The sequence below is a fragment of the Crinia signifera genome, chromosome 11, assembly GCF_055691185.1.
Source record: "Crinia signifera chromosome 11, ASM5569118v1, whole genome shotgun sequence".
Classification (NCBI taxonomy): Eukaryota; Metazoa; Chordata; class Amphibia; order Anura; family Myobatrachidae; genus Crinia; species Crinia signifera.
Window position 1 is genome coordinate 118816487 of NC_139227.1, and position 26793 is coordinate 118843279.

The following is a 26793-nucleotide window of genomic DNA, read 5'->3' on the forward strand; positions in this document are numbered from 1 at the left end:
AGTATTGTGGTACATGGGAGGTAGATGTTTGTATTGCAGCGTATATTACCGCGGTATGCCAGTATTGTGGTACACGTGAGGTAGATGTTTGTGTTACAGCGTATATTACCGCGGTATGGCAGTATTATGGTACATGGGAGGTAGATGTTTGTATTGCAGCGTATATTACCGCGGTATGCCAGTATTGTGGTACACGTGAGGTAGATGTTTATATCACAGCGTATACTACCGCGGTATGGCAGTAATGTGGTACACGTGAGGTAGATGTTTGTATTACAGCGTATATTACCGTGGTATGGCAGTATTGGGGTACACGTGAGGTAGATGTTTGTATTACAGCGTATATTACCGTGGTATGGCAGTATTGTGGTACATGGGAAGATGTTTGTATTATGGCGTATATTACCGCGGTATGGCAGTATTGTGGTACATGGGAAGATGTTTGTATTATGGCGTATATTACCGCGGTATGGCAGTATTGTGGTACACGGGAGGTAGATGTTTGTATTACAGTGTATATTACCGCGGTATGGCAGTAATGTGGTACACGTGAGGTACATGTTTGTATTACAGCGTATATTACCACGGTATGGTAGTATTGTGGTACACGGGAGGTAGATGTTTGTATTACAGCGTATATTACCTCGGTATGGCAGTATTGTGGTGCACGTGAGGTAGATGTTTGTATTACAGCGTATATTACCTCGGTATGGCAGTATTATGGTACACGTGAGGTAGATGTTTGTATTACAGCATATATTACCGCGGTATGGCAGTATTGTGGTGCACGTGAGGTAGATGTTTGTATTACAGCGTATATTACCTCGGTATGGCAGTATTATGGTACACGTGAGGTAGATGTTTGTATTACAGCGTATATTACCTCGGTATGGCAGTATTGTGGTACATGGGAGGTAGTTGTATAAATACACATTGCCATAGCATGACAGCATACATAGAGGGGTAAGTGGTACACAGGGTGTGACTGTATGGGCACAGTGCTTTACACACCACTGTTTGGTGGGGGGTAGGTGTTCCGCTGGTACATTTTAGATTCTACCTAGTATTCAGGATTGGAAATTTCCTACGCTCCAGTCTGCCAGCGCCAGACAAGGGCACCCATCCTGCGCAGGTCTCAGCTGTGTATGGAGAGTCTGTTCCTTCACCTACAAGGAAGCAGGACTATTTACTGATAACCAGGGACAGTCAATAACCAGTGGAAGCCACAGCACTCCGAAGGGTAACCCCTTCCGTGCTGGTGAGGACACACTACCCCACTTGTCATACAGTAATCTATGCTTGTACTATGTGTACTTGTGGCAGACCACGAGTACAGAGGTGTAGTGTGCGACACCTTGGCATTTCCCACATGCATCAGGAGAGTTCTGCATCCCTGAGGTTCTGCTAGTTTAGGGAAAGGGCTAAAATCTTTCCCCGCGACTGGCTATTATTAGAATGGACATACTGTATATGTATATTTCATGCGGGTCTAATCTCCCCGAAGTTACGCTAGACTCCCACAGGCTTCAGAGAGACAGCAGAGCAACCTCTGGCTCGATGAAGCAGTTTTCACCCCCAACCACAACTGCGCAACACAGCGAGTACATACTATATATAGGTATGTAGCAGTACTGTATATACCACTTTGTACGTACACAAGACTGTGACTATAAGTGTGTGTGGCATAGAATAATTACATAGACAGGCATAGGTCAACAGGGCCAAAGGGCCGACATGAATACAGTCGACACTCGACAGTGTAAAAAATGTAACATTACAATTGGTCAACACACTTTTTAAAGTTTTTCTTCCGTAGTTTTCTGTGGTTCAAGATATGTATATAAAGCTCGCCAAGCGTTGGGTGGGGTTACTGGGTGGGGCCACATTTGTAGTCCAATCAGATGGTAAATCAAGCAAAAGTTCTAAAATAGGTGAAAACCCCCCAAAACGTGTGTCAACCATTTTCATGTCAACATTTTGAGCCTGTTGACCTCTTCCCTTAAGGTCTTCATCTAACATTCTCTTGTGCCATAATCCAGCATAGGCTCCTATTTCCCAAATTCTCCGCATTGGGGTGGCTCGAGCTGCAGGTAAATAAAGGCCCATCTGTGTATGGGCATAGGGCAGTGGGTGAATAGATGCCCCGCTGTGCATGAGCATAACTGGGCATCTGATGCCCTGCTTTGAAAGTACTGAGCATGCCCCAAAGTCTATGGGCTTCTTACTGCATCCCCCACCGCCCCGCACTGGCCATGCCACTCCCCCCTCACCTGTGTCTGGGCAGCGTCCTGTTGTGCTGCCCGGACCAGTGACATCCTCCTCCCTAGCCCCATACTTCCCCTTCCGGACGCAGGGAGGAGGAGGAGCCAGCAGCCGGGAACAGCAGGAGGGGGGAGAGCCACTGGGGACCCGCTCACCCCCCACCGGCTGCTTCGCAAAGGGCAAGAGCTGCCCTATACTATTCGCATATGTTAGAGCATATGCGATTAGTATCAATGTGGTAGCAGGTGGAGTTGGTGGTAAGGGGTGCCAGATCTTAGACCATCCCGTCCGGAATCCGATTGGTTGCTATGGGCAACATTCCATCTTCAATAGACCTCCAATCCTAGTATTTTTACCCCATTGAGCCCCTCCTTTGAAATCCAATATATTGGACCTGTTTGCGGTCTTGTCCTGAGTCACCTCCTGTAACATTTTCTGGAAAACAGAGATTCTGTAAGGATTTTTCTCTTAGTAAATTCCTTGTGTTCAGAGATTCGATTTGTTTTCCTTCAGAACCCGTGGGGGGGGACTCATAGAAAACACGCAGCAGAAAAAATGATGCCAAATTCACAAAACAATTGCGGGCCATGGGGAGTAAAAGAATATTATTCTGAATAGCAGCTAAATGATCCTCGCTGCGCCAGCTCCCGAACCACAAAGAGCGCGCTGTAATATGTGGGTGTGGCTGTAAATGAGACTTATGTTCCCCATTGATCGCAGGAAAGTAATGCACCTGCATCAATATACAGCACATCTGTGGCCTACGCAGTGCTGGGTGATCCATCAGGCCGCAACCCGGGCGTTATACGTCCTCGCTATCACCTGCACCGGGGCCAATATATCTCACAAAAGAAGGTGGCACTGGCAACATGTGGGGTAACCTACTGCAGGCACTCTGCTCCAGGACAGAGCCAAATTAAGATTTTGGGGTGCTCAGGAGGACATTAGAGTCCTATCAGGTAGATAATATCTCCATACACTGGAAATACTGTAGGCTTATTTATTTTATGTAAATAAACGCAAACATCAATAACCTTACCCCCCAAATTGTGCTGCCGCACCCTACATACAGCCCACCTGTGTGCTGACCACGCCCCCTTGTGCAAAACGGGTTGTCCCCTCCTGATGTTCGAGGTCATGCTGCGCAGCCACACACCTGCCCGTCCCTTCTGTCACGTGTCACGCCCCGTATTCATTACTGTGGGACAGCGGTGGCTCCAGTGGTGGAGCTGCAGCACAGTTAAAAATTAAAATGGGGGAGAAACACCAACTGCTTGTAAGTCAGTTTGAAATGGCAGTTGGTGGCAGTGGGTGTGGCTCCCCTATTTACATTTTTAACTGTGCTGCAGCTCCGTCTCTTGAGTTGCCACTGCTCTATAACCTGCTGGTGTGTGTGCCTCTCTCCCTACGAAGACACTGTGGTTATTCAGCGCTGCTCTGCTAAGGGGAGCAGCAAGTGAGAGAAGCTCTCAGAACTACCCCTAGTTTTCCATTGTTTAGTTATGCCAAAGGAACAAGTTTGAACACAAATTATTAGACTGTAATGGGCCCCATACATCAGCAATCATAATTAATGGTTTTCCAGATCCAGTGATTTTTTTGGCCAGATAAATGGTTTCTACAATCTATTTGACTTTCCCACACATTACAGATTTATTTCAGTGATCGGCAGATTTTTCCATGTAAAGATTGCATCTTCGTATCTGGAAATTGCCCATACATCACCTCAATCGAGTGTCATTTCAGATGTCACTTCTTTTCATAATGTAAATAGATGAAGAAGACGAAACGGAATGCCCACACATATAAAAAACAACCGCAGATAATACCAGATTATTAAACATGTTAAAAAATCTGATTCAGCAATCGATTGGCCATCCCTATTAATTGTTGATCGGGATCGCCAAAAGGGGGAGCCCACACATTAAAGATTAATTGTGCCAATCATCTCCAGATCTGAGGATTGTCACAATTAATTGCTGATGTATGGGGCCCATTAGAGTGAGCAATTCCAGATGGACAGGTGTCACCTAAGAGGGGATACGGTCATTGGGTTACCACCAAGTAGGTTCACAAGTATTAGATCGACATGCAGATAGGTTGACAGGGTCATTAGGTCGACATGGGATTTTTTTACTGTTTTTTGAACCGACATGTGCCGACAGGCGGTATTTCATGCCCTACTATCCACTCGGGCGTGGTGGGAGAATAAAATAGTGCGCCGAGCTCAGCGAGGCACCGTGCCCGAAGCATAGCGAGTGGTACGTTTTAGTGTTTATGTTGACTCTATCGACATAAGGGTAAAACAAAAACAAAAAACATGTCGCCTTTTTTCACTGTCGACCCTACCCATGTCGCCCTAATGACCCTGTCGACCTTACCCGTGTCGACATAATAACCGTGTCGACATTACCCTGTTGACCTAACCCATGTCAACCTAGACTCATGTCGACCTAATGGTTTGTAGAGGGAGGTGCAACATACAGCGGTAGACATGATGTACAGAGGTAGGTGTGACGCACACAGCCAGGTGTGATATACACTAGAACAGGGGTGGTCAACCGGTTAGAGGTAAAGAGCCGAAAAATATCGGTAGTCAAGCTAAAGAGCCGACATCATGCGCGCGCCAAAGGCGCATGCGCCAAAGAAAAGGGGCGTAGTCTATTTTGACCCCTTGGGTGGGTGTGATACAAATATGCCTCCAATAGTGCAGTGCCATATATACATATGCCCCCAATAGTGCCAGATACACATATATCCCCCACGGTTCCAGGTATGCACTACACGGTGCCGGGTATGCCCCCACAGTGCCACAAACTGCTATACCCCCACAGTGCCACAAACTGCTATGCCCCCACAGTGCAAATTTCCCAGCAGCAGCACTCACCGTTGTTGCTGCTGCTGCCAGGCGGGGAGAGGACAGTCTGGCATCCCCCTGCAGTCCTCCTGTCATGTCACCGATGGGAGGAGAGCACAGCACACCGCGCGTCTCCTTCCCCCTCACTTCCCTGTGACTGGGCCGCCCACCAATCAAAGCTCGCTGGCCGGCTCCTGATTGGCTGCTGGCCCACGAGCTCTGATTGGCGGACGGCCCAGTCACAAGGATGCACAGTAAGGGGTAAGAGCAGGGGTTAAAGTGAGGGGGAACGGGGTGGAACTGAGTTCCACCACCTCCAATGGTAGGGGGAACTGAGTTCCACCTCTACCACAGTCCTGAAATGTAATTCCAACAGAAAAGCCTGTCCCAGCGGCTTCTTCTTCTGGTACGGCGTATGTAATGTAAAGTTAAGATGAACAACTGTGGACATTATGTGTATAAGGGGCATTACTGTGTGGTTTAATATGAATCAAGGGCACTACATGCGGTGTAATGTGTATACGATTGTGCAACCATTTGTTGTGGGAACATTTTACCTCTATGGGTTGTAGGGGGGGGGGAGTCATTGTTAGGGGAACGGAGTTCCACCACCTCTCCAGGACCACTTTAAGCCCTGGGTAAGAGAGATGTGCGATGTGTGCTCTCCTCCCCTCAGAAGGAGAAGGGATTCAGGGAACCGGCAGCAGGAGGGACTGGGACAGACGGTGGGCGGCAGGCAGCAGTGGGAGCAGGAGCCGCACTTTACAAGGGGGAGAGCCGCATGAGGCTCAAGAGACACAGGTTGGCCATCACTGCACTAGAATATATTTACTATAAGAATACTGTGCACCAAGAACATAAAGTACCTGTTGCCCCGGTGACGTGATTGGCCCCCGGTAGGGGCCCTTTGGGTAGAGTTGCAATATCTGTGTGACTTTAGGATTAGTATTTTGCTGTGTGTTGAGGAGAATAAATGTTCACGTGTGCTGCCATTAGTATGACGTCTTCCAGCACGTGTGTATGTGGTGCACTACATTACTGATGCCCGCTGTGGGGTTACGGATCTCCTGCATGTGTAAGGGGCCCGGTGATGTAGATTTGAAGGCATCTGATGATGTCACTCTGTCGCTAGCAGGGTGACATCACACAGGCAGCAGCTGTACGAAGTCTGCATTAAGGCTGCTCCACAACTAGAAGCAGCGCACAGCGGGGAGAGCAGCCTGGATCCAGACTGGTGGCGCTGGTCTGCACAGATAGAGAATGATATACTGACCTTATAGGCATGGTCACATGAATATTAAAGATATATAGAGCAGAGTAATCTCCTTGTATAGGCTGCGCTCCAGTCTGTGTGATGGTCATAATCAGAGAATGGGGGGGGGAAGCATGGTGTAAGGAGCAGCGAGGAAGGAGGAGAGTAGGGAACAGTGATGAAGGGTGGGAGAAGGGAGCAGTGAGGAAAAGGTGCAGGGAATAGTTATACCCCTTTCACTCCAGCCTAAATTCCAAGTTGAGTCCGGGAACAACCCAGTACTACCTCTGGTGTGAAAGGTACCCGGGACAAATTACTGGGCTGATTTGCCGGCAATCCAACCCTGCTAGGTAGCAGGGTTGTTCCCGGGTTCAACCCAGGGACCTGGCTGGTGTGAAAGGTGTAGGGTATACTTACCCAGGTTGCCGGGTCCTCCGTGTCCTGTCCGACGGGAATTAATGCAGGCGGCGGGCGCAAATGACGGGACAGCCGGTGGATGATGATGACGCAGCTCTCCGGCAGCAGTGAGGGCGCCGGAGAGCTGCGTCATCTTCATCCGCCGCCTGTCCCGTCATTTGCGCCGCCGCCTTTGTGGATCCCTGGCCTGTGCGGAGGACCAGCAACCGGGGTGAGTATTCTCCCCACCTCCTGTCCACCTCCGCCGCCATCCCGCCGACTGCCCGCCTCCTCCCCACCTCCTGCCGGCCTCCTTCCCGCCCCCTTCAAACACCAGAAAATGCAGGGACATTTCTGGTATGAATGGGTCCAAACCCGGGAATGTCCCTGCTTGTCCCGGGAACTGAATTCACGGGTTTGTCCCTGCATTTCTGGTGTGAAAGGGGCATAGGATTAGAGAGCAGTGAGGGTGAATGTGTGAGGAAAACAGACAGGACAGCTGCAGGGAGTGTGTACATGGCACTTACTATTAGGTGGGCAGCCCATAGAGACACAGATAGCCAATCAGGTTGCACTATGATTGGTGATAGTTTCAGAGATCCACCAATCAGCATGCTGACAACCAGTCAGGTAATGAATGCTGCACTGTGATTGGTGATTGATTCAGACGTCCACCAATCAGAATATACCTGAGATTGTCCTGAGTTCTGGTTTACAGGAGATATGAGAGCTAGGGGACACCAGGGCTGTCTCTATTACCTGCTGCTCTTCTCTCAGTCTGTTTTCGTTTTGTACTGGGCAAAGAGCAACTGCAGAGTACAGAATGCTTCCCATTACAAGTCTAGGATGAGACCTGATCAATATAGATTTATAGATTTCTTTCTGCTGTGTAAACCACGGTTAACCCAGTGTCAAATAAATGCATAATTAAATCTAATTGGCTGGCCATTCGATTCAGGGATTATGGGGATTTTCCTTCTAATTTGCCAGTTTACATTCATAAATAATTATTTTTAAAGTTAAAGTTTAATAAATAATTAGTGTTTTTGGTACTCTTTACCTAGCACGGCGCCCATCGCGACCATCGCATGCACTAAAAAACGGGTGCGATGCGATGCCCGCGATGGCCGCGATTTCCCATAGGGACCAATGTTAAAAATCAGATTGGTCGCGATTTTAGTGTTAAAAGTCAGATTGGTCGCGATTTTTACATAGGAATCAATGTTAAATGGGCCACAGAGCCCTAATAGTCCCCCTGAAGTGTGAAATGGCCCCCACAATTTTTAACGCCACCCCACGATCAACGTGAACCCGAAGCGTGGCGAGCGCAGCGAGCCCGCGAGGGGCGGCGGTACGCGTCCTCCGACCTTTTCATACCCCCACTATCCACGTCGGCGTGGAGTTGAGAATAGAATAGTGTGGCGAGAGCAGCGAGCCACCGAGCCCGAAGCGTGGCGAGCACAGCGAGCCCCGCGAGGGGACGCGGATACCTTCACAGTTATACGCGTCCCCTCACGGGCTTCACAGGTGTCCGCGGCGACGCGGACACCTGTGAAGCCCGCGAGGGGACGCGTTTACCTGTGAAGGTATCCGCGTCCGCTCGCCACGCTTCGGGCTCGGTGGCTCGCTGCGCTCGCCACACTATTCTATTCTCAACTCCACGTCGACGTGGATAGTGGGGGTATGAAAAGGTCGGAGGACGCGTACCGCCGCCCCTCGCGGCCTCGCTGCGCTCGCCACGCTTCGGGTTCACGTTGATCGTGGGGTGACGTTAAAAATTGTGGGGGCCATTTCACACTTCAGGGGGACTATTAGGGCTCTGTGGCCCATTTAACATTGTTTCCTATGTAAAAATCGCGGGCATTGAGCCAATTAACGCTAAAATCGCGACCAATCTGACTTTTAACATTGATCCCTATGGGAAAATCGCGGGCATCGCGTCGCACCCGTTTTTGATTTACCCGCGATGCCCGCGATTTTTTACCCCCGACGCCCGCGATTGTAATCGCGGGCGCCGTGCTAGGTAAAGAGTACCGTGTTTTTTGTGTTAAACAGATATCACTTGTTCAGAGTCTTGTTACTATCCTGGCAACCACAGTCACACTATATGTGATTTAGTGAGCAGAGAGTCTTTGTAGAGCCCTTCTTTGTACAGAACAACTTAAGCCCCCCTTCCTTTGCCATCATCTTAAATAGCGCTCTGTCTCCATGATCAGGAAACCCTCTCCTTGGGAATATGCCCCAGTGCTGGAACTCAAATTTGTTCACCTGCTCTGTCGTGTAGATCTTCCCCAAAGAGAGATTTTGGAAAGGGAAGGCTAGCTTATAGGAGGGCAGCCTGGAATTGTCAGAAATAAGTTAAACAGGTAAATAAAAACCCTTGTTTCAAAATCAACAATACTACTTTAAAGGTAATTTTATCTCCCCCCCCCCCCCTATAAGACTTATTCAATAGAGTCCTAAAGACAAAAGCATGCAAACTGCCTGAATGTACAGAAGTGTTTGTTGTGGGCGCCAGCATTGGTAGGGGTGGCCGAGCAGTCAGGGGTAGGGTGTATGTTGGTCAGGAAGTGACATAAGTAGGTACAACTGCCTCCAGACATCATTGATGAATTACTGCCACTGCAGGGAATCCCCCACGTCATTCACCCCATTTCACCCCATTTCTAACCGAGCATTCCACAACAGGGGTATAAAAACCACTAAGGCTGGGTGTATTATTCAGTAAGGAAAATTATCTCAATACCACTGCATACAGTTTTCCAATGTTATATATTCCTCTAATCCAGTGGTTCCCAAACTTTTTTGAATCACGGCACCCTAGAGCATCAAAATATTTTCAAGGCACCCCTAGACCAAATGCTTCTTATCTAGAAACTCAGAATTTTTTTTTAAATTAAGTGCATTGTGTTTATATGTCACAGTTATCTGGTGAGGGACAGGATTTGCTTCTGTTTGTCCACATATATTATGATTTGCAGCCATTAGCACTGGTTTTGCCTGTTACATTGACCATAAATAATATGAATTGATCTCGGTCCACCAACCCAAGGCACCCCTGCAAGTGTCCTGAGGCACCCCAGGGAGCCGCGGCACACAGTTTGGGAACCACTGCTCTAATCTAATAATACGTTTTTGTTTTGTTGCTTTTTTTTGCCTCAATTGTTTTTTTTACTAATTTCGAAGCAAGTGTCAACCAATAGATGACAGTAGTCACAAGAATACAATCAATACATCAGAAGATGTGTCGGCAAATAGCAACTTGAAAGGTCTAACACCCAACAGTCATGAAACAAATCGGATAAAAAACAAACAAAACAAAGATTTGTTCATTATATCTTATCCTACTAAGAGTTTGAACAAGTGTTGGCACCTCTGATTTGAGTGTATACGCAACATTTACTGTAAAAATATGGCCACTATAAGCATTGTCCTTTTAAATTTCTGGCATGAACATGATCGGAACTGCAGGGTTTTAGAACCAACCAGTGTTGCCTTCAGAGATGGGGCTTCAGGGCAATGCAAAATTCAAATGGGGCAGCCACACAAAAACACTGGCAAACCGCACCATCTTTGGACTCGCTGGTAGTTGGTGTGGCTCCCCTACTCTTGGATTGAGCTGCAGCCCCACTTCTGGAACCAATACATCGTAAATAAAGCCCCAAGACATGGAATGAAAATAGTTATACAATGTTTTTCCTGCAGGAAGAATCACTATAAATCTCTCTTTTAAAATACTGTATTATAGTTTGTCGGGAATCATGGGTCATGTAATATACAAAAGAAAATGTATGTCAATCAAATCTATGATATAGTTAGTTTTCTGTTGTGAATTTTGCTCTAGAGAGCACGAGTCTTACCTTTTCTGTGACTGACAGCTACCAGACAAAAAGGAATTGTTCATTGAAATCTATTTCTGTGTCTTCCCTGTAGGTACAGACAACAACAGAATCCCCGGGAAGAGGCTCAATGACGGTTTCCAGCCATGCAATGTTCTTGGAAGGCTGTCCTCTTATTAGCGCTAGCCTCCATTGCTATTCAATACACAGCCATCCGAACCTTCACCACAAAATCCTTTCACATGTGCCCAATTCCCAGCCCAAACAACTGCAGCCCTGGGCAGGACCCCACGGACTATCCCGATCGTCTGTGTGAAGATGGACAGCCAGTAAACGCTAATATTTCAAGGAAGACCCATATCCTCATACTGGCCACCACCCGCAGTGGGTCTTCCTTTGTTGGACAGCTGTTCAATCAGCACGCTGATGTTTTCTACTTGTTTGAGCCACTTTATCATGTTCAGTACACCTTAATCCCCAAAATGACGCAGAGTAAAAGCCCGGCAGATCGGAGAGTAATGTTGGGTGCAAGCAGAGACCTCTTAAGGAGTCTTTATGACTGTGACCTATATTTTATGGAAAACTACATCAAGCCGCAGCCAGTGAACCACACTACTGACAGACTATTTAGAAGAGGGGCAAGCAAAGCCCTCTGCTCTCTCCCAGTCTGTGATGCGCTAGGGCCCACTGACATTTACCTAGAGGAAGGAGATTGCGTTAAGAAATGTGGGATCTTGAATTTGACACTGGCTATGGAGTCTTGCAAGGACCACGGGCACGTGGCTATTAAAACTGTCCGTGTCCCTGAGGTTAACGACCTACGAGCTTTGGTGGAGGACCCCAGGCTGAATTTAAAAGTGATCCAGTTGGTGAGGGACCCAAGAGGCATACTAGCTTCTCGCAGCGAGACATTCAGAGACACTTACAGGTTGTGGAGGATCTGGAGAGCTACCGGCCGCAGACCCTACAACTTAGACTCCACTCAGTTGACCACAGTTTGTGAGGACTTCTTAAACTCGGTGTCCACTGGGTTTAGCCGGCCGCTGTGGCTGAAGGGCCGCTACATGCTTCTAAGGTATGAAGATCTCGCTAGAAATCCCATGAAAAAGATGGAGGAAATCTATGACTTTGTTGGTATTCCACTGGACACGAATGTGGAAAGATGGATTTTGAATAACACCCGAGGGGACCAGTCCTCAGCCAAACACAAATATGGCACCGTCAGAAACTCGGCAGCCATGGCTGAAAGCTGGAGACTGACTTTGTCATATGATATTGTAGAATTCACCCAGAATGCCTGTAGGCAGGTTCTTCTCCAACTGGGCTACAAGACAGTGGGCTCATCCCAGGACTTGAGGAACCTTTCCTACAGCCTGATTGAGGACAGATCTTTTATGCCTTTTTTGTGATGACGTAAGGGTATTTACAGATGGCGAAGGTGTTACGAAGGACGGACATGTGTTCAGAGACAAATTGAGGAAGAAAACAAAACTATATATTTTTTTAGGAGACCATCCCCCCTTCTTCTTGTTTCTTTCTCTCGGGAAAGCAAGTTGCACTACAGTGGGTGGAGTAATAAAGCACATGAAGAAAAATCGGCAATTATACCTCTGAAAGACTTGAAGCGGTTTTAATACTGGCGTTCAATACTAGAGATCGCGGTTATGCCTGTACAGCTCTTAATGGCCAGAAATTGTTAGCAATGCAGTACAAGCGTCTTTTTTTATGTTACGTAAGGATGGCCTTAAAGTGATGTTACCAAAAGGACATATTATGGAGAGGTGTTGGTTTCTCATCAGCTGGCTTAATCTTGGCAAACTAACTTCCGTCAACGAGAAGCGTACACAGGCGAATTTCAGCCCGGCTCACACAATGTACAAAGCTTATGCGGCTGTAGAGGGTGTTATAATGTTTACAAAAAACCAAAACACAAGGTATATTCTTCTGAAGTATACGATTGTTCCTGTCGTTCCGGGTACGCTGTAGGGTGAGGGTATTTGCACAAGTTTTTGAATCATGTTGTACTATTTATAAATGTTTATAAAGAGGTATGCATTGAAGATGATTGGGTCTTTTACACTCGTGCACAGTAGAGGTTAAAAAGAATAAAACAGGGGTATCCTCAGTGATGATAATGTTTCATCAATGCAAAGGAGTGGAGGAGACATGGGGCTGGCAGTAGGATCAGACCCCAAGGGGCACATTGGTTTTTGCGTGTGTCCACCAGCATTTATCTTGCCACAGATGCAATGTTGCATGTGCTCACCATAATAAACGCATTTTACGACTGCCAATGACTTTGCATTGGCCGCTCTACGTCAAATGGATTCCATTAAAAATCAGCTTCAGTCACCATGGTAACAAAGAGCCTGATTCATATTGGTACGTTACTGCTGCTGGAAGTGCCAGTGACTAAAGGAGTATTCAATATTTCCCGATATTTCGGATCTGCGGAAATATCGCCCATTTTTGCATAGAATAGATGGAATTCTCATTCCATCTGTGCAATCTTTTTAATTGTTTTCCGATTTTCGGGAAACAATCCGAAAATTGGTAAGACGTGGATCCGCGAATCCACGTCTTTTTCGACGGAAACGGAGGCTAATTCGTGGATTTGGCGATTGTTTCTGCAAATGCAGATTTTCAAAGTGCTGAATCTGCAGCAGTGAGTTGAATGCGGACAGCCCAATATTTCTGAAGATGGAAATATCCATTGAATACCCCCTTAGAGGATGTGCACTAATTTAACAGCCGTTGAGATTAGTCTAGAGATGCCCACTAGAGCCTTCACAGCTGCGTACAGATTCACAGCATCAATGCAGATCCGGGAAACACTAATGCTGTGTACACACGGTCCGATTTCCTTTCCGATGTTGACGATATCATCAACATCGGATCGGCATCGGATCAACATCGGATGCAGATCGCAAGGGTTTTAACCCTTGCGATCCCGATCCGATCCCGATGCACGTTCACGTATCGGAAGCCAGAAAGTCTTGGCTGCCTTGTCTATATAGTGCAGATCTGCACTATATAGTCAAGATAGGATGCAAATCGGATGTGCCTTAAGATCCTATCCACGATCCTATCTGATCAGATCGTGGATAGGATCTTAAGGCACATCTAACGTGTGTACACACCATAACTCCCTATGGTCACTCACAATGACTGCCGCAACGGACATGCCTGAGACATCATTTCTGCGTATGGCATCGCACTCAGCGACTGATACATGTTCCTGAAAAGGTTCTGACACACCCAAATTTTTGACACCTCTCTCCGTCATCTCCCACAAAATGGCCGCTCCATGTCAATCACTTGCAAAGGAATCCTCACTACAGTCGAAATTAATTTGCCTCTTTGCAGTAGAGGCACCTGGGCAGTCCACCGACAATTGTTCTGCAGCGTGAACGTCGGAAGAGTGTACAATTATAAAATCAGGCCCAAACGGAGTTAAAATTAAAATAAAAAAGGAAGAGAAAAACAGCACAAACAGGTACAATTATGGCGATTCCTGTTAAAACGAGAAGGAAAAATTAAGGTGGAATCTCTAATTCTCTACTTTTAGATCATCGTTCAATGAAAAACTGAGCATTGATGAGACAAGGTGACAGACAAATCTGTCATCCGACAATGAAAGCCGTTCCCTTAACAAAGGCCCACTCACCCAGAAGATAACAGCCTTTCGCAGAAACGCTGAACACAGCCCCAGTTATTTTCTCCTTTATTTGCATAAAATACAGAGTAACAGAATATTTCCCATAAGCGGCTGAATAGGGTGCAACAAAACATACTTAGAACAGTGTTTAATAGTGAATAAAGAGGGAACACAAAGCGCTATTCGCTCTCTTCCAGCATCCAGTGGATTATTCATGTAGTATGAATAACAAGGCAATGCAAAATGGAGCTACAGTAACTTGGTGGGGGGAGGGGGCAAGGGTCATGAGAATAGATTACACCCTTTATTTATGGCAGCCATTGTTCTACACATCCTACTCATCCTAACAAGGGGCGCATCAAGAGAGTAGGAGGCTCTTTTCCAGCTTCCGGGATACTGGGAGACCCTAGCGCTGTCCCAGTGTCTAGGTCTCCATGAAAATGGCTGCCGCACTACCAGTAACGTTCCTAATGCACGTGTGAAACACCAGGAAAGTGGCCGCCATTCCATTTTTCTGGTGGTTTCTGCAGGGAATTTGCTACTAGTGCGGGACTCTGGAGAGTAGGTATTGATAAAAATAGGTGCAGGGTGTGTAGTGGGACCTCCTGTACACCACGCCCATTAAAGATACGCTAAAAATCCCAACATACATGATCCATACTTGCCGACTTTTTAATGCCACTCTGCGGGAGAAGCCCGGAGGGGACAACCAAATGTGCAGGTCGGAGGGTGGGGACAAGGCTGATGTATCAAAGCCCCTCCCCAATCCACACAAATGCCTTGATTCGCGTGTCCGAGAGTAGGGGGCAGAGCTAAAATGACACGATTCGCGTCATTTTAGTCCCGCCCCTGCGATTTACGGCACTTCTTTCCCCAGCTCCGGGGGGGGGGGGGGGGAGCGGGGACTCTGGGGGGAATGGGGGAGACTTGCCCACCTTCCGGAAAGTAGGACATGATCTATGACAAACCATGTACTTTTCAGAAGGGCGCAATGACTTATAGTAGTCAACCTACCAGTGGTCGCTGCAAGAACATGGCAGATCTGAAGGTCACCTTGACCTAGAAGACGAATGGTCCTGGGTGACAGTCCAACAGAAGCATACCCTCCAACATGACCCATTCCATTAGGTACAAAATGCTCTGTTCCTGGACTTCCCTGTCACTGGCATTTACAGAGGTGGGACTCCAGCACAGTCAAAAATTCAAACATGGGGATGTCACATCAACTGCCAGTGAGTCCAGGACAGTGATGTTTGGGGTGGCAGTAGGTGTGGCTCCCCTTTTTTGAATATTGGACTGTGCTGCAGCCCCACCTCTGTAATACCTCTTTTACACCAGAGGTTGGACCTGGGATATTGCCGCTCCAGCCCGGGGCGGGGTGTAAATGGGCTAAAAAAAATAACGCAGTTACTGTTCCACAGGAATCTGACCCGGCAATGTTCAGGGTCGGACACGGGGCTCAGGGTGGTGTAAATGGTCATTACCCAGGTTATTTGGCGGGGAGAAGGCCGCGAAGAGCTGATTGGTGCTTCTGTGGCTCTGGCAGATGATGTCATCTGCCGGAGATCCGCACAGGGCACATGGTAGCGCATGGAGCATCACAGCAGCAGAAGCAGCAGCGTTACCACGCTGTTTGTAGCCTGTACCCTACACTACAGCAACAGTCTGTGCTGGAAGCACTCTCCCCAGTGTGTTTACAGCCTCATCTGCAGCAACACACACAATACACGCTGGCTGTCACGCAGTGTGTCCCACAGCATCACCCTCAGCCTGACTATTTGACAGATCCCAAACCTGACCTGCACCATCATTGCTGCAATGCTGGGGGCAGACCCCACCCACTCCCTTTTCCCTTTCTTGTGACCTCATCGCAGATCCCACCCCCTCCCTTTTCCCTTTCTTGTGACCTCATCTCAAACAGGTCCGTTTTTATTGACACCAGCAGGGAAAGACAGGGCTGATCCATTTTCAGTGTAAAAGGGCATTACATGGGAATAACCCGGATTGAAGTGCAGTGTAAATGGGGTCTGAGGCAGGGCATGCCCTGGCAAATTCCCGTGTTCAATTTCCCGGGTCCTACCCGGCATTCTGGTATAACTGTCACTGGCAAGGAAGTCCAGGAACAGAGCATTTTGTACCTAATGGAATGGGTCATGTTGGAGGGTATGAATATACTGTTTGTTTCAGACAAGCCGACATGGCCTTCAACCTATTTATCTGTATTTCATAGAACTGACCGTTTCAGAGTACGTTTCCCTGCCATGTCCTTCCAACACTTGGCAGAGAGCAGTTAGCAGCTTGATGACTTGAGGGAAAAGCTGCTGACCCTTCGAGAATGTCAGCAATTCTGTAAGACAACTACAGGGGAACCCACAGCAAAAGCCAACATTTTAATTTCTGCCCTACAGAACAACACTAGGGAAAGATGTATCAGCAGTGAAAAGAGTGCTTTGACTTACAGAATGTACCTGATAAATACCGTCACAAAGATGGTTGCTATGGGCAACTTCTCAGCTGGTTCTACAAGATGAAGGCATCAGCACATTTCCAGCGAATCTGCCTGATTGTTTAGCAAGACGGGTCCGCCTTTTAAATTATTGCCGCTTTAAAAGAAAAAAATGTGAAGACTCGTTGGAGGCAAGGAGATGCCTTCGTCTTGTAGGCTCTTACATTTCCCCCTTATAGACAGGGTAATAATTTTACTTGCGGAAGCCGGACGCCCCTCTGATATTGTTTTGTCAGTCCTTTAGAGTCACCCTATACACTTTGTCAATCACAATATATTAATTATACAATATATTCAAACTAACCCTTTAATCTAAGTGCTAGTTACCAATGTATCTACCCAAGATGGGACATTCGTGTTTTATAACTGTGCTCAGAACAATATAAACATATTATACAATAATGTCAGCAGGTGTAGACCGGGGGTAACTACCTACTGTGGGGCCAGCCAGGCTGAAAGCAGATCTACCCCACTGCATGGATCCGGTTGATAGGTTGACAGTTATAAGGTCCAACACTATTGGTCGACAGGCAATACATGGACACACAAAAAAGCTTGACATGCAATAGGTGGACACTGACAAATGGGCGACACGCTTATAGTCGACATAATTTTTTATTTTATTTTTACGGACTTCTCCATCCATGTCGGTATAGAGTGAAATAATAGTGCGCCAAGCAAACACGTTACCCTTATTGGACGCCCATGTCAACATATGCTGACATGACATAAAAACATGAAAAACTCACATCGACCTTCCCAGTGTCGACCTTTCCCAGTGTCAACTTTTGGTTTGTGTCGACATTCAGTCAACGTCAACCTATTGGGCATTGGCTTTTTTTGACCGGTCGTCCTTTTGCCTGTCGACCAATAGTGGTCGACATATTGCATACGGCAGCATTACGCTCTCAACTACAGTGCTAAGACGTTCGATGGGAAGCTTTATTGGAAGTTGGGCTCATATTTCCTGCGTAATAACCAGGATCACCCCAGGAAAACCACAGTACAACAAGCAAACCCAATCTGTTAGGCTAAAATGCTGCAATGCAAGCTGGGAATCCAGTACCTGTTGGCCCAGGCTGAATCGGTGCAGCCAATCAAGTCCCCTCCTACAAAGTCTGCCTGCTGCGTGGGTACAGAAGGCTACTTGGGTTCCAGGTCTCATTTGCAATCACTGCAGCATCAAGCTGTCTGTTAGACGCGATATTGGGGGAAGTAGCAGCAATATTAACAGAAGATGACAATTTAATAAAGATGCCAATGAGAGAAAAATAAATGAAAGTGATCCCATCTATTTAATGTGAAAAAAGTAAATGTCACTGCTGATTAAGACACGAAGAGGATCAGGAAAGTTATTACCAGCCACTGTCTCATCCTGTTAGCTGCAACTTTTTGTTGCTGCATAGAATTTATTGAGCGACGGTAACGGTAAAGGAGGGCTGTCAGGATGATCGCTCCTCATATCGGGGCTGCAGACTGTGGTCTTTCCTTTGTTGCTAAATTGTCACATGCAAAGTAGAGCTTGACGTCCATATACGGGATAGGGTCACTGGGTCAAGGCCATTTAGGGCGAAATGCATTGCATCGACCACTGAAGGTCGACAGGGCTAATGTCGACACCTGGCATGGGTTGACATGGCTAAAGTCGACAGGGTTGGAAGGTTGACACAAGCATTAGCTCGACAATGGGAAGGTCGACAGTCAAAAGGTCGACATACAGTTTTTCAGCCGACATGTGTCGACAGGCGGTATGTCATGCCCTACCATCCGCTACGGCATGATGGGAGAATAAAATAGTGCCCGAAGCATGAGGTACACTTTGACGGTGTCCATGTTGACTGGGTCGACATTCGGGAAAAAAACAAACATGAAAAACGTTGACATTTTGACTGATGAACTAATGCTTTTGTTGACCTCCCAACCCTATTGACCTTAGCCTCGTCGACCTATTTCAGGTGTCAACTTAAGCCCTGTCGACGTTCAGTGGTCAACCCAATGCATGTCAACCTAAATTTGGTCCGCCCAATGACCCATACCCCTCTATACGGCTCTGCACCATTTCCGGGGGCAATGCTCAGCTGGGCACATCAGGATAGAATGCGGAACAGCTTTACCAATATTCCTGCACCCCTGTAAGGGCCGTCACCTGCAATAGGACTGCCCCAGTAAGTTACTACTCTTAGGGCGGTGGTGCGCTAAAATTAAGGAATGGTTCTTGCAAAAAAAAAATTGTAAAAAGATTTTTTAGAATCAAACAATGGGCTCTATTGAGGGTCTAGACTTATTATTTCATATGTGTGGTCTCAAAGTCTCCCACGTACAGTAACCTACCGAAGGGCCCTGACCCTGGAGTAAGTGTTAGGTTCATAGGGATGACGGCAAAGCTGCTAATGAGGCCGGCATCCGACGGTCCCTAACATGGGAAGTATAAGCAATTATCTAAGTACGTGAGAACAGCAGGCGCAGTGCTACAGAGTCACCTTCACACTGCGCAGAATCCTCGCTGTACAGAGAAGCACAGCTGGGGGAGGGGAACACTACATGTATATATATATATATATTATAATCTGGAAATAAAAATAAAAAAGGTAATTAAAATGTAGCATCTGCTTCATGGAGCAATTCAGATGCTCCAAGCTGCTACGCACTTATCAGCAGCATTGTCCGGCCATTAAGTTCAATATATTTCCAGTGTGTTCTGCGATTTGTAGCGTTTTCCATACGGTCTGCGAAGCCACATCTCCCGTCGCAATCCAGTCTCATCTTAGGTGGGATGGTCAAGGGGCGGGTGGGGCATCCAAGGGGAAGGAGAGGCAACCAAGGGGAAGGAGTGGCAGCCTAGGGGAAGGAGTGGCAGCCTAGGGGAGGGTGGGGCAGCCAAGGGGAAGGAGTGGCAGCCTCGAGGAAGGAGACAGGGGAAGGAGCAGCAGCCAAGAGAGGGTGGGCAGTCTAGGGTAAGGAGTGGCAGCCTAGGGGGTGGCAGGCAAGGGGAAGGTGGGGCAGCCAAGGGTAAGGAGTGGCAGCCTTGGGAGTGGCAGCCAAGGGGAAGGTGGGGCAGCCTAGGGGAAGGAGTGGCAGCCTAGGGGAAGGAGTGGCAGCCAAGGGGAAGGAGTGGCAGCCTAGGGGAAGGAGTGGCAGCCATGGGGAAGGAGTGGCAGCCAAGAAGAGGGTGGGGCAGCCAAGGGGAAGGAGTGGCAGCCTAGGTGAAGGAGTGGCAGCTAAGAAGAGGGTGGGGCAGCCAAGGGAAAGGAGTGGCAGCCTAGGGGAAGGAGTGACAGCCAAGGGGAAGGAGTGACAGCCAAGGGGAAGAAGTGGCAGCCAAGGCATGGGTGGGCAGCCAAGAGGAAGGAGTGACTGCCAAGAGAGGGTGGGCAGTCTAGGGGAAGGAGTGGCAGCCTAGGGGGTGGCGGGCAAGGGGAAGGTGGGGCAGCCTAAGGGAAGGAGTGGCAGCCAAGGGGAAGGAGTGGCAGCCAAGAGGAGGGTGGGGCAGCCGAGGGGAAGGAGTGGCAGCCAAGAGGAGGGTGGGGCAGCCGAGGGGAAGGCGTGGCAGCCAAGGGGAAGGCGTGGCAGCTCAATATTTGCAACTGACTCATAATAAGTTGCAGAAATGCAACGTTTTAAGAAAATCACAAATTGCAATAAAGTTTTAATATTTTGAATGAATGCTCCCCTGGGTTTCTTACCTGCACTCATCTACAGTAGCAGCACAAGTTATTGTTATCTTAAAGTAATCAGCATGCCAGGGAACACTGCCCTACACACAGCAGCCTAATGCTGACCTACATTTGTGTGAAACCCTGCAGGAGATCATTTTATTTTAGGTAACCTATTACACCCTGCACTGCCCACGTAACACAACAGGCTCTATCTGGCTTCATGAGTTACAATGTTCTTCCTCGATAGAGAATACTTCAATATTACAATGCATGGGGTCAACTAAGAGGCTCATCTTCTGCTCTGGACCGAAAGGGTGGTGATCAACAGAGGACAGCTGGGTCCTGAACAAAGAGAGAGCCTCCGCCTGCTGGTCATCGATAGGACACAAGCGGATTCTGAGACGGGGCTGAGTACTTTGTTTAATCAAACTTGTCCTTTTTCTTGGGGGCAAAGGAGACCCTGCTGGCAACAGCATAACCAACGGCTCCGACTCCACCAGTCACTGCCGACACGCCTCCCTTAACCAGTCCCACACCGGCAGCCGGCACGCTGGTAACCGCCGTCTTCGTCAGCTCAAAGCTTCTACTGCCCACCCATGCGACGCTTCCTAGGGTGGCCCCCACAGCCCCGCGGGTCATGCTGTACAGTCCTCCTGTTACTCTCCAGATTACTCCTGCTGGGGGGTCTGGGTGGTCCTTGGCAGAATCTGGAATAGAAGAAGATAGTATCAACTTTATCATCTTCAGATCTTACATGTTCTTCTTCAACAATTACACACACATATCATCACTGGCATCAAGTAGAAGAATCCAGGTGATCATCGGATTTTCTATGCTACTGTACATTGTAGAAGAACAATTAGAGATAGTTCTCATCCGCATCAACTGCTGTTATGTGCAAATACGCCGAAAAGTAGTTAAGGAAACAATCTTACATTATACCCACTTAAAAGCTAAATATCTGGTTATCAAATGGAAAACTGACCATCTCCATATGAGTATGGTATGACCTCCCGATATTTGGCAATCCGACAGGGGGCCCAATGCTATGAAGCCACTTGCATGCTCTCTGTGCTCGCCACAGGATCTGTTCCCCCTCTATGGGGGTCGTGGACCCACACGAGGGAGAATAGCCCCTGTAAGTCGAGATCCCAACTATCGAGTTTTTAACAGTCGGGATCCTACTCTCCAATACTCAGTTCTCCATATTCTATGCAGTCTGGCCATCTGCGTGAAATCTGCTGAAAAAGTCCTACAGAAATGGCCGTTGTCTTGTTGGAGACAGATGCTAGCATCCGTCAGGGGAGCGCAGCGTATAGAGCGCTACCCAGAAGTGCGGATTCCGGAAGCACGGGTTTACTGTGAGCATAGAACTCTCTGGCAACGAGCATGAACCCTCTGGCAACAAGCAGGAAACACCCTGGCAATGAGCAAGAAACCCCTGAAAATCGGCAAGTAGGTAAAAATATATGGGAGTAGAAACTTATTTTGGCAGGGGGACGAGCAGTCTCTAATTACACCACTGATCTAACCCATGTCCTAGAACACAGCATTGGATCACTCAAGTCATCATCGGGCGGCTTACGGCACCCATGGTAATGCGTAAGCCGCCCATCCTACGACGGATATCCCTGCCCTCTTCTCATCCCTAAACGGCAGCAATATGTCTCAGTTTTTACAAACAGAGGCCATCACCATTCTCTTCCCAACCACCAAATGGCAGCAGTCTGTCAATTATACTTGCCTATCCTTCCAGAATGGTTGGGCGGCTTTTGAAAACTGTCTGGCCCTCAAGGCCGCCCAGAAACCTGGAAAAGTCTCCCGCATCCCTACTCACCACTTCACAAGAAGGAAAAGTGGGTAGGCCGATGACCCCCCCTTTTGCAATGGTGTGATCGCTTGTGCATGCCCACAGACCACCCCTTGGTTGAGCCGATCATCTTGGGGGAAACCAGAATCACAAATTATTCTGAATAAAAAAAATAAAAGAAGATTTGGGCTCTCTTCTTAAAGAAATTAGGTAATATAGGTAAAATAATGTCAATGATGTATTCACAGGTTAGGATGATGGTATGATCTAGATTGTTACAAGTTTATTGCAGCTACATACAGATGTTGTCATCGTTTTCATGCCAATAACCACGTGCGACATCCGTGACGATTGGCGCACACCCGCCACCACGCTCATGCAGCATAGATTTGTGCCATGAATGTGACTTTTCTGGGCTAAATGGGCACTAGCAGCTACATCGCAGCAACAATGAGCGTGGCTACATCTGTATACCTTTATTTTCCCCTATTAACCAATATAACAAGAAGCATCCATTGGGAGAGCTTGTTATTAATGAGACCCCCTGCAGCAATATGACACCTTGTTTTCTCACTGCCTCTGGCCACAATATATATAATGCTAAGAAATGTCATTACCTGGGATTACCTTTGATGACCATGACCCACATACAACGGCCTGTAAATAGTCGACACAGACAGAATTTCGGTGAGATAGCCACAAGGTGCCCATATACTCGTCATGTTTATAGGGAAGCATCAACTGCTCTCTGGCGCCTCTCCTGAGATATGTATCCTATTGATAGGTCTAAAACAGGGGTGGCGAAACTGGTCCCCGACGTCTACCTATGGTCCACGTTTTCCAGATCCCCTAGCTGGTGCACAGCTGTAGTCATTACTAACTGTCACATTCCCCAGATCACCTAGTTGGTGCACAGCTGTAGTCATTACTAACTGTCACATTCCCCAGGTCACCTAGCTGGTGCACAGCTGTAGTCATTACTAACTGTCGCATTCCCCAGATCACCTAGCTGGTGCAGAGCTGGAGTCATTACTAACTGTCACATTCCCCAGATCACCTAGCTGGTGCACAGCTGTAGTCATTACTAACTGTCACATTCCCCAGATCACCAAGTTGGTGCACAGCTGTAGTCATTACTAACTATAACATTCCCCAGATCACCTAGCTGGTGCACAGGTGTAGTCATTACTAACTGTCGCATTCCCCAGATCACCTAGCTGGTGCAGAGCTGTAGTCATTACTAACTGTCACATTCCCCAGGTCACCTAGCTGGTGCACAGCTGTAGTCATTACTAACTGTCACATTCCCCATGTCACCTAGCTGGTGCACAGGTGTAGACATTACTAACTGTCGCATTCCCCAGATCACCTAGCTGGTGCACAGGTGTAGTCATTACTAACTGTCACATTCCCCAAATCACCTAGTTGGTGCACAGCTGAAGTCATTACTAACTGTCACATTCCCCAGATCACCTAGCTGGTGCACAGCTGTAGTCATTACTAACTGTTACCTTCCCCAGATCACCCAGCTGGTGCACAGATGCAGTCATTACTAACTGTCACATTCCCCAGATCACCTAGCTGGTGCACAGGTGCAGTCATTACTAACAGTCACATTCCCCAGGTCACCTAGCTGGTGCACAGCTGTAGTCATTACTAACTGTCACATTCCCCAGGTCACCTAGCTGGTGCACAGGTGTAGACATTACTAACTGTCGCATTCCCCAGATCACCTAGCTGGTGCACAGGTGTAGTCATTACTAACTGTCACATTCCCCAAATCACCTAGTTGGTGCACAGCTGAAGTCATTACTAACTGTCACATTCCCCAGATCACCTAGCTGGTGCACAGCTGTAGTCATTACTAACTGTTACCTTCCCCAGATCACCCAGCTGGTGCACAGATGCAGTCATTACTAACTCACATTCCCCAGATCACCTAGCTGGTGCACAGGTGCAGTCATTACTAACAGTCACATTCCCCAGGTCACCTAGCTGGTGCACAGCTGTAGTCATTACTAACTGTCACATTCCCCAGGTCACCTAGCTGGTGTACAGGTGTAGTCATTACTAACTGTCACATTCCCCAGGTCACCTAGCTGGTGTACAGGTGTAGTCATTACTAACTTTCACATTCCCCAGGTCACCTAGCTGGTGCACAGCTGTAGTCATTACTAACTGTCACATTCCCCAGAACACCAAGCTGGTGCACAGCTGTAGTCATTACTAACTGTCACATTTTTAAACCTGCTGCATTCATTCCTACTATAGATCCACAGGTTTCCTGATATTCATGGACTGTTGGTAGATCTTGAGGACAGGTTTTACCACCCCTGGTCTAAAGTGTCTAGGTTGACACCAAAAATTTAAATTGGCAAAATGTCGACAAAGCAAAAAGTTGACAAGCGTTATTCAGTTATTTAAAAAAAAAAACGTTTTGGACTTTAATACTTCATGGATTTAAAATCCACATGTACTCCGCAAAGAAAGCCATGCAAGGGTACGAGTTATGTTTATTGGGGATCCATGTCAAGTGTTGACATTGACATAAAAAAACTTATACTCATTTCTACCTTTTAATTTGTCGACCTTTTGCTTCTGTTTTTTTTGTCAATGATGACATTTTACATTGTGGTGTTGATTGACGTCTACCTAGATACTTTAGACCTTTCCAGGACAGGAGGACAGTCTGTGGTCAGGGCTGAAACTAGAATTTTCAGTAATTTGGCTCCGCTCTGTCCCAACCCCTCCTGCATGCATGTATGAGTATAACATATTGCACCCGGGGAACGTGACCCCATACCTCCCAACATGTCCCATTCCAGGAGGGACAAGATGCTCTGTTCCTGGACTTCCATGCCAGTGGCAGTTGCAGATGCGGGGCTGCAGCATGATCCAGAATTCAGAAAGGGGAGCCCCACCAACTGCCACCCCAAACACCACAGGCCGGGACTCACTGGCAGGTGTGATCCCCCTATCTGAATTTTGGACAGTGGTGCAGTCCAACCTCTGCAACTGCCACTGGCAAGTAAGTCCAGGAGCAGAGCATTTTGTTCCTCCTGGAATGGGTCATGTTGGGAGATATAATCATGACCCCGTGGTTTTCGCCTAGTTGCGGTCATGCTGTGGTAAATGTACTGTACAGCTGCTGTGGACACCAGAGGGGCTTCTTACATACAGAGGAGTCCTCTTTCCTTAAGACTTTCTCCCTGTGTGATAATGGAAAGTAAAGACTGCATAAGTGAAGCTGCCCAGGGCAACCAATTAAATTCTCTGTAGCATAACTATAACACTCCAGCTGTTGTGAAACTACACGTCCCATCATGCCTTGCCACAGATATGCTATTAGGGAATGCTAAAACTATGGCAAGGCATGCTGGGATGTGTCGTTTCACAACAGCTGGAGGGCCACAGTTTGGCCATGCCTGTTGTAAGCTGCTTGGTTGCTACGGGCAACGCCTCCACTCTTTTCCCTGCCAGACACATCCCCCCCCGTACCTATAGAATGCAGAAACCTTCCCCAGGAACTCTCTAATTCCTGGTACTCCATTCTTGCTTTTGCAATATTGTTTTTACTGTAATAACATCAGAATTATTTTTAAGAACCGTGAAACCGTAACGTCAGGTGGCGGCAGCGGGGGCACAAGTTTAACACTGGTTAGACCGGTACGGCTCTTTCCAAGCCGAGTAGAACAAATGAAGTGCGGGATTCGGATGCCCACACACTGAATAGCATGCGGCCTCCTCCTGCAGAGGGTACTGGGCAGTGGAACTCCCCTAATGCTACCAATTATATTACAACAAATGGCTGGCATTGTGGGCCCTGCATAATGTGACAGGATGATGTATGGGCCGAGAGAACCATGCTGGGCATTAGACAGGCTCCTCTGTCACGCCACAACCAGACTTCCCACTGCCGGCTGGGCACAGACATTGTCAGAACTGGTGAGAGACACAATCTGTCACCATTTACAGTCATGCTGGGGCCAAGGCAGGACTCCTGCATGTATAATGGTCACGGCGCTGGTGCAGAGCACCAACGTGACGTTAAAGAGAGAGGAAGAATACGGCTGGGTCTAGGTGGAACAATGACAATTGGAAGCAGCTACTATCACGCATGAGGATAATTAGTATGAGCACATTTCGCCGGAACGTGTGGAACAGGGCGATGAGTACACGCACAGATAGTGTCATGTTGTTGTCCTGTATGTTCTCCTTTCCCCTCATCTCTCACGTCCCAACGCTGATATCACTCCATCCATCTGTCAGAAGCTCCTTCCAGCCTCTGATTCACTCTCAGTGTAACCCCACACGGTCTGTGCTGGTAACCGTCACTTCCATCTACTCTGCTGTCTTCCACACACACAGGGCAGGCTCAACATGAGAGCGCAGGCCTCAGAAAGACACACACAAGGTACAATAAAGCATTATGGCCACTGTGACACTCCAGCTGTTGTGAAACTACATGTCCCAGCATGCCTTGCCATAGGTTTAGCATCCCCTAATAACAAAACTGTGGCAAGGCATGATGGGACTTGTAGTTTCACAACAGCTGGA

General features: G+C 47.7%; 2 protein-coding genes across 3 annotated transcripts in view; one reads left to right on the plus strand and one right to left on the minus strand.

Moving 5' to 3' along the window:
* The window catches only part of CHST1 (carbohydrate sulfotransferase 1), a 36354-nt gene extending 23688 nt beyond the window's left edge, over positions 1 to 12666 (plus strand). Inside the window, exon 2 of the mRNA XM_083164535.1 lies at positions 10701 to 12666. Coding sequence (XP_083020661.1) covers positions 10753 to 12015 — 1263 coding nt within the window. The 5' untranslated portion in view covers positions 10701 to 10752 and the 3' untranslated portion in view covers positions 12016 to 12666. The remainder of the gene's footprint in view (positions 1 to 10700) is intronic.
* LOC146045576 (transmembrane protein 263-A-like) overlaps positions 1 to 26793 on the minus strand; it is a 282338-nt gene that overhangs the window by 90092 nt on the left and 165453 nt on the right. Inside the window, exon 3 of one of the 2 annotated variants that reach the window (XM_083164536.1) lies at positions 14314 to 21133. The exons of the other annotated variant lie outside the window; for it this stretch is intronic. Coding sequence (XP_083020662.1) covers positions 20847 to 21133 — 287 coding nt within the window. The 3' untranslated portion in view covers positions 14314 to 20846. Of the gene's footprint in view, positions 1 to 14313; positions 21134 to 26793 lie in introns of those variants that run through there. 2 annotated transcript variants of the gene reach the window in all.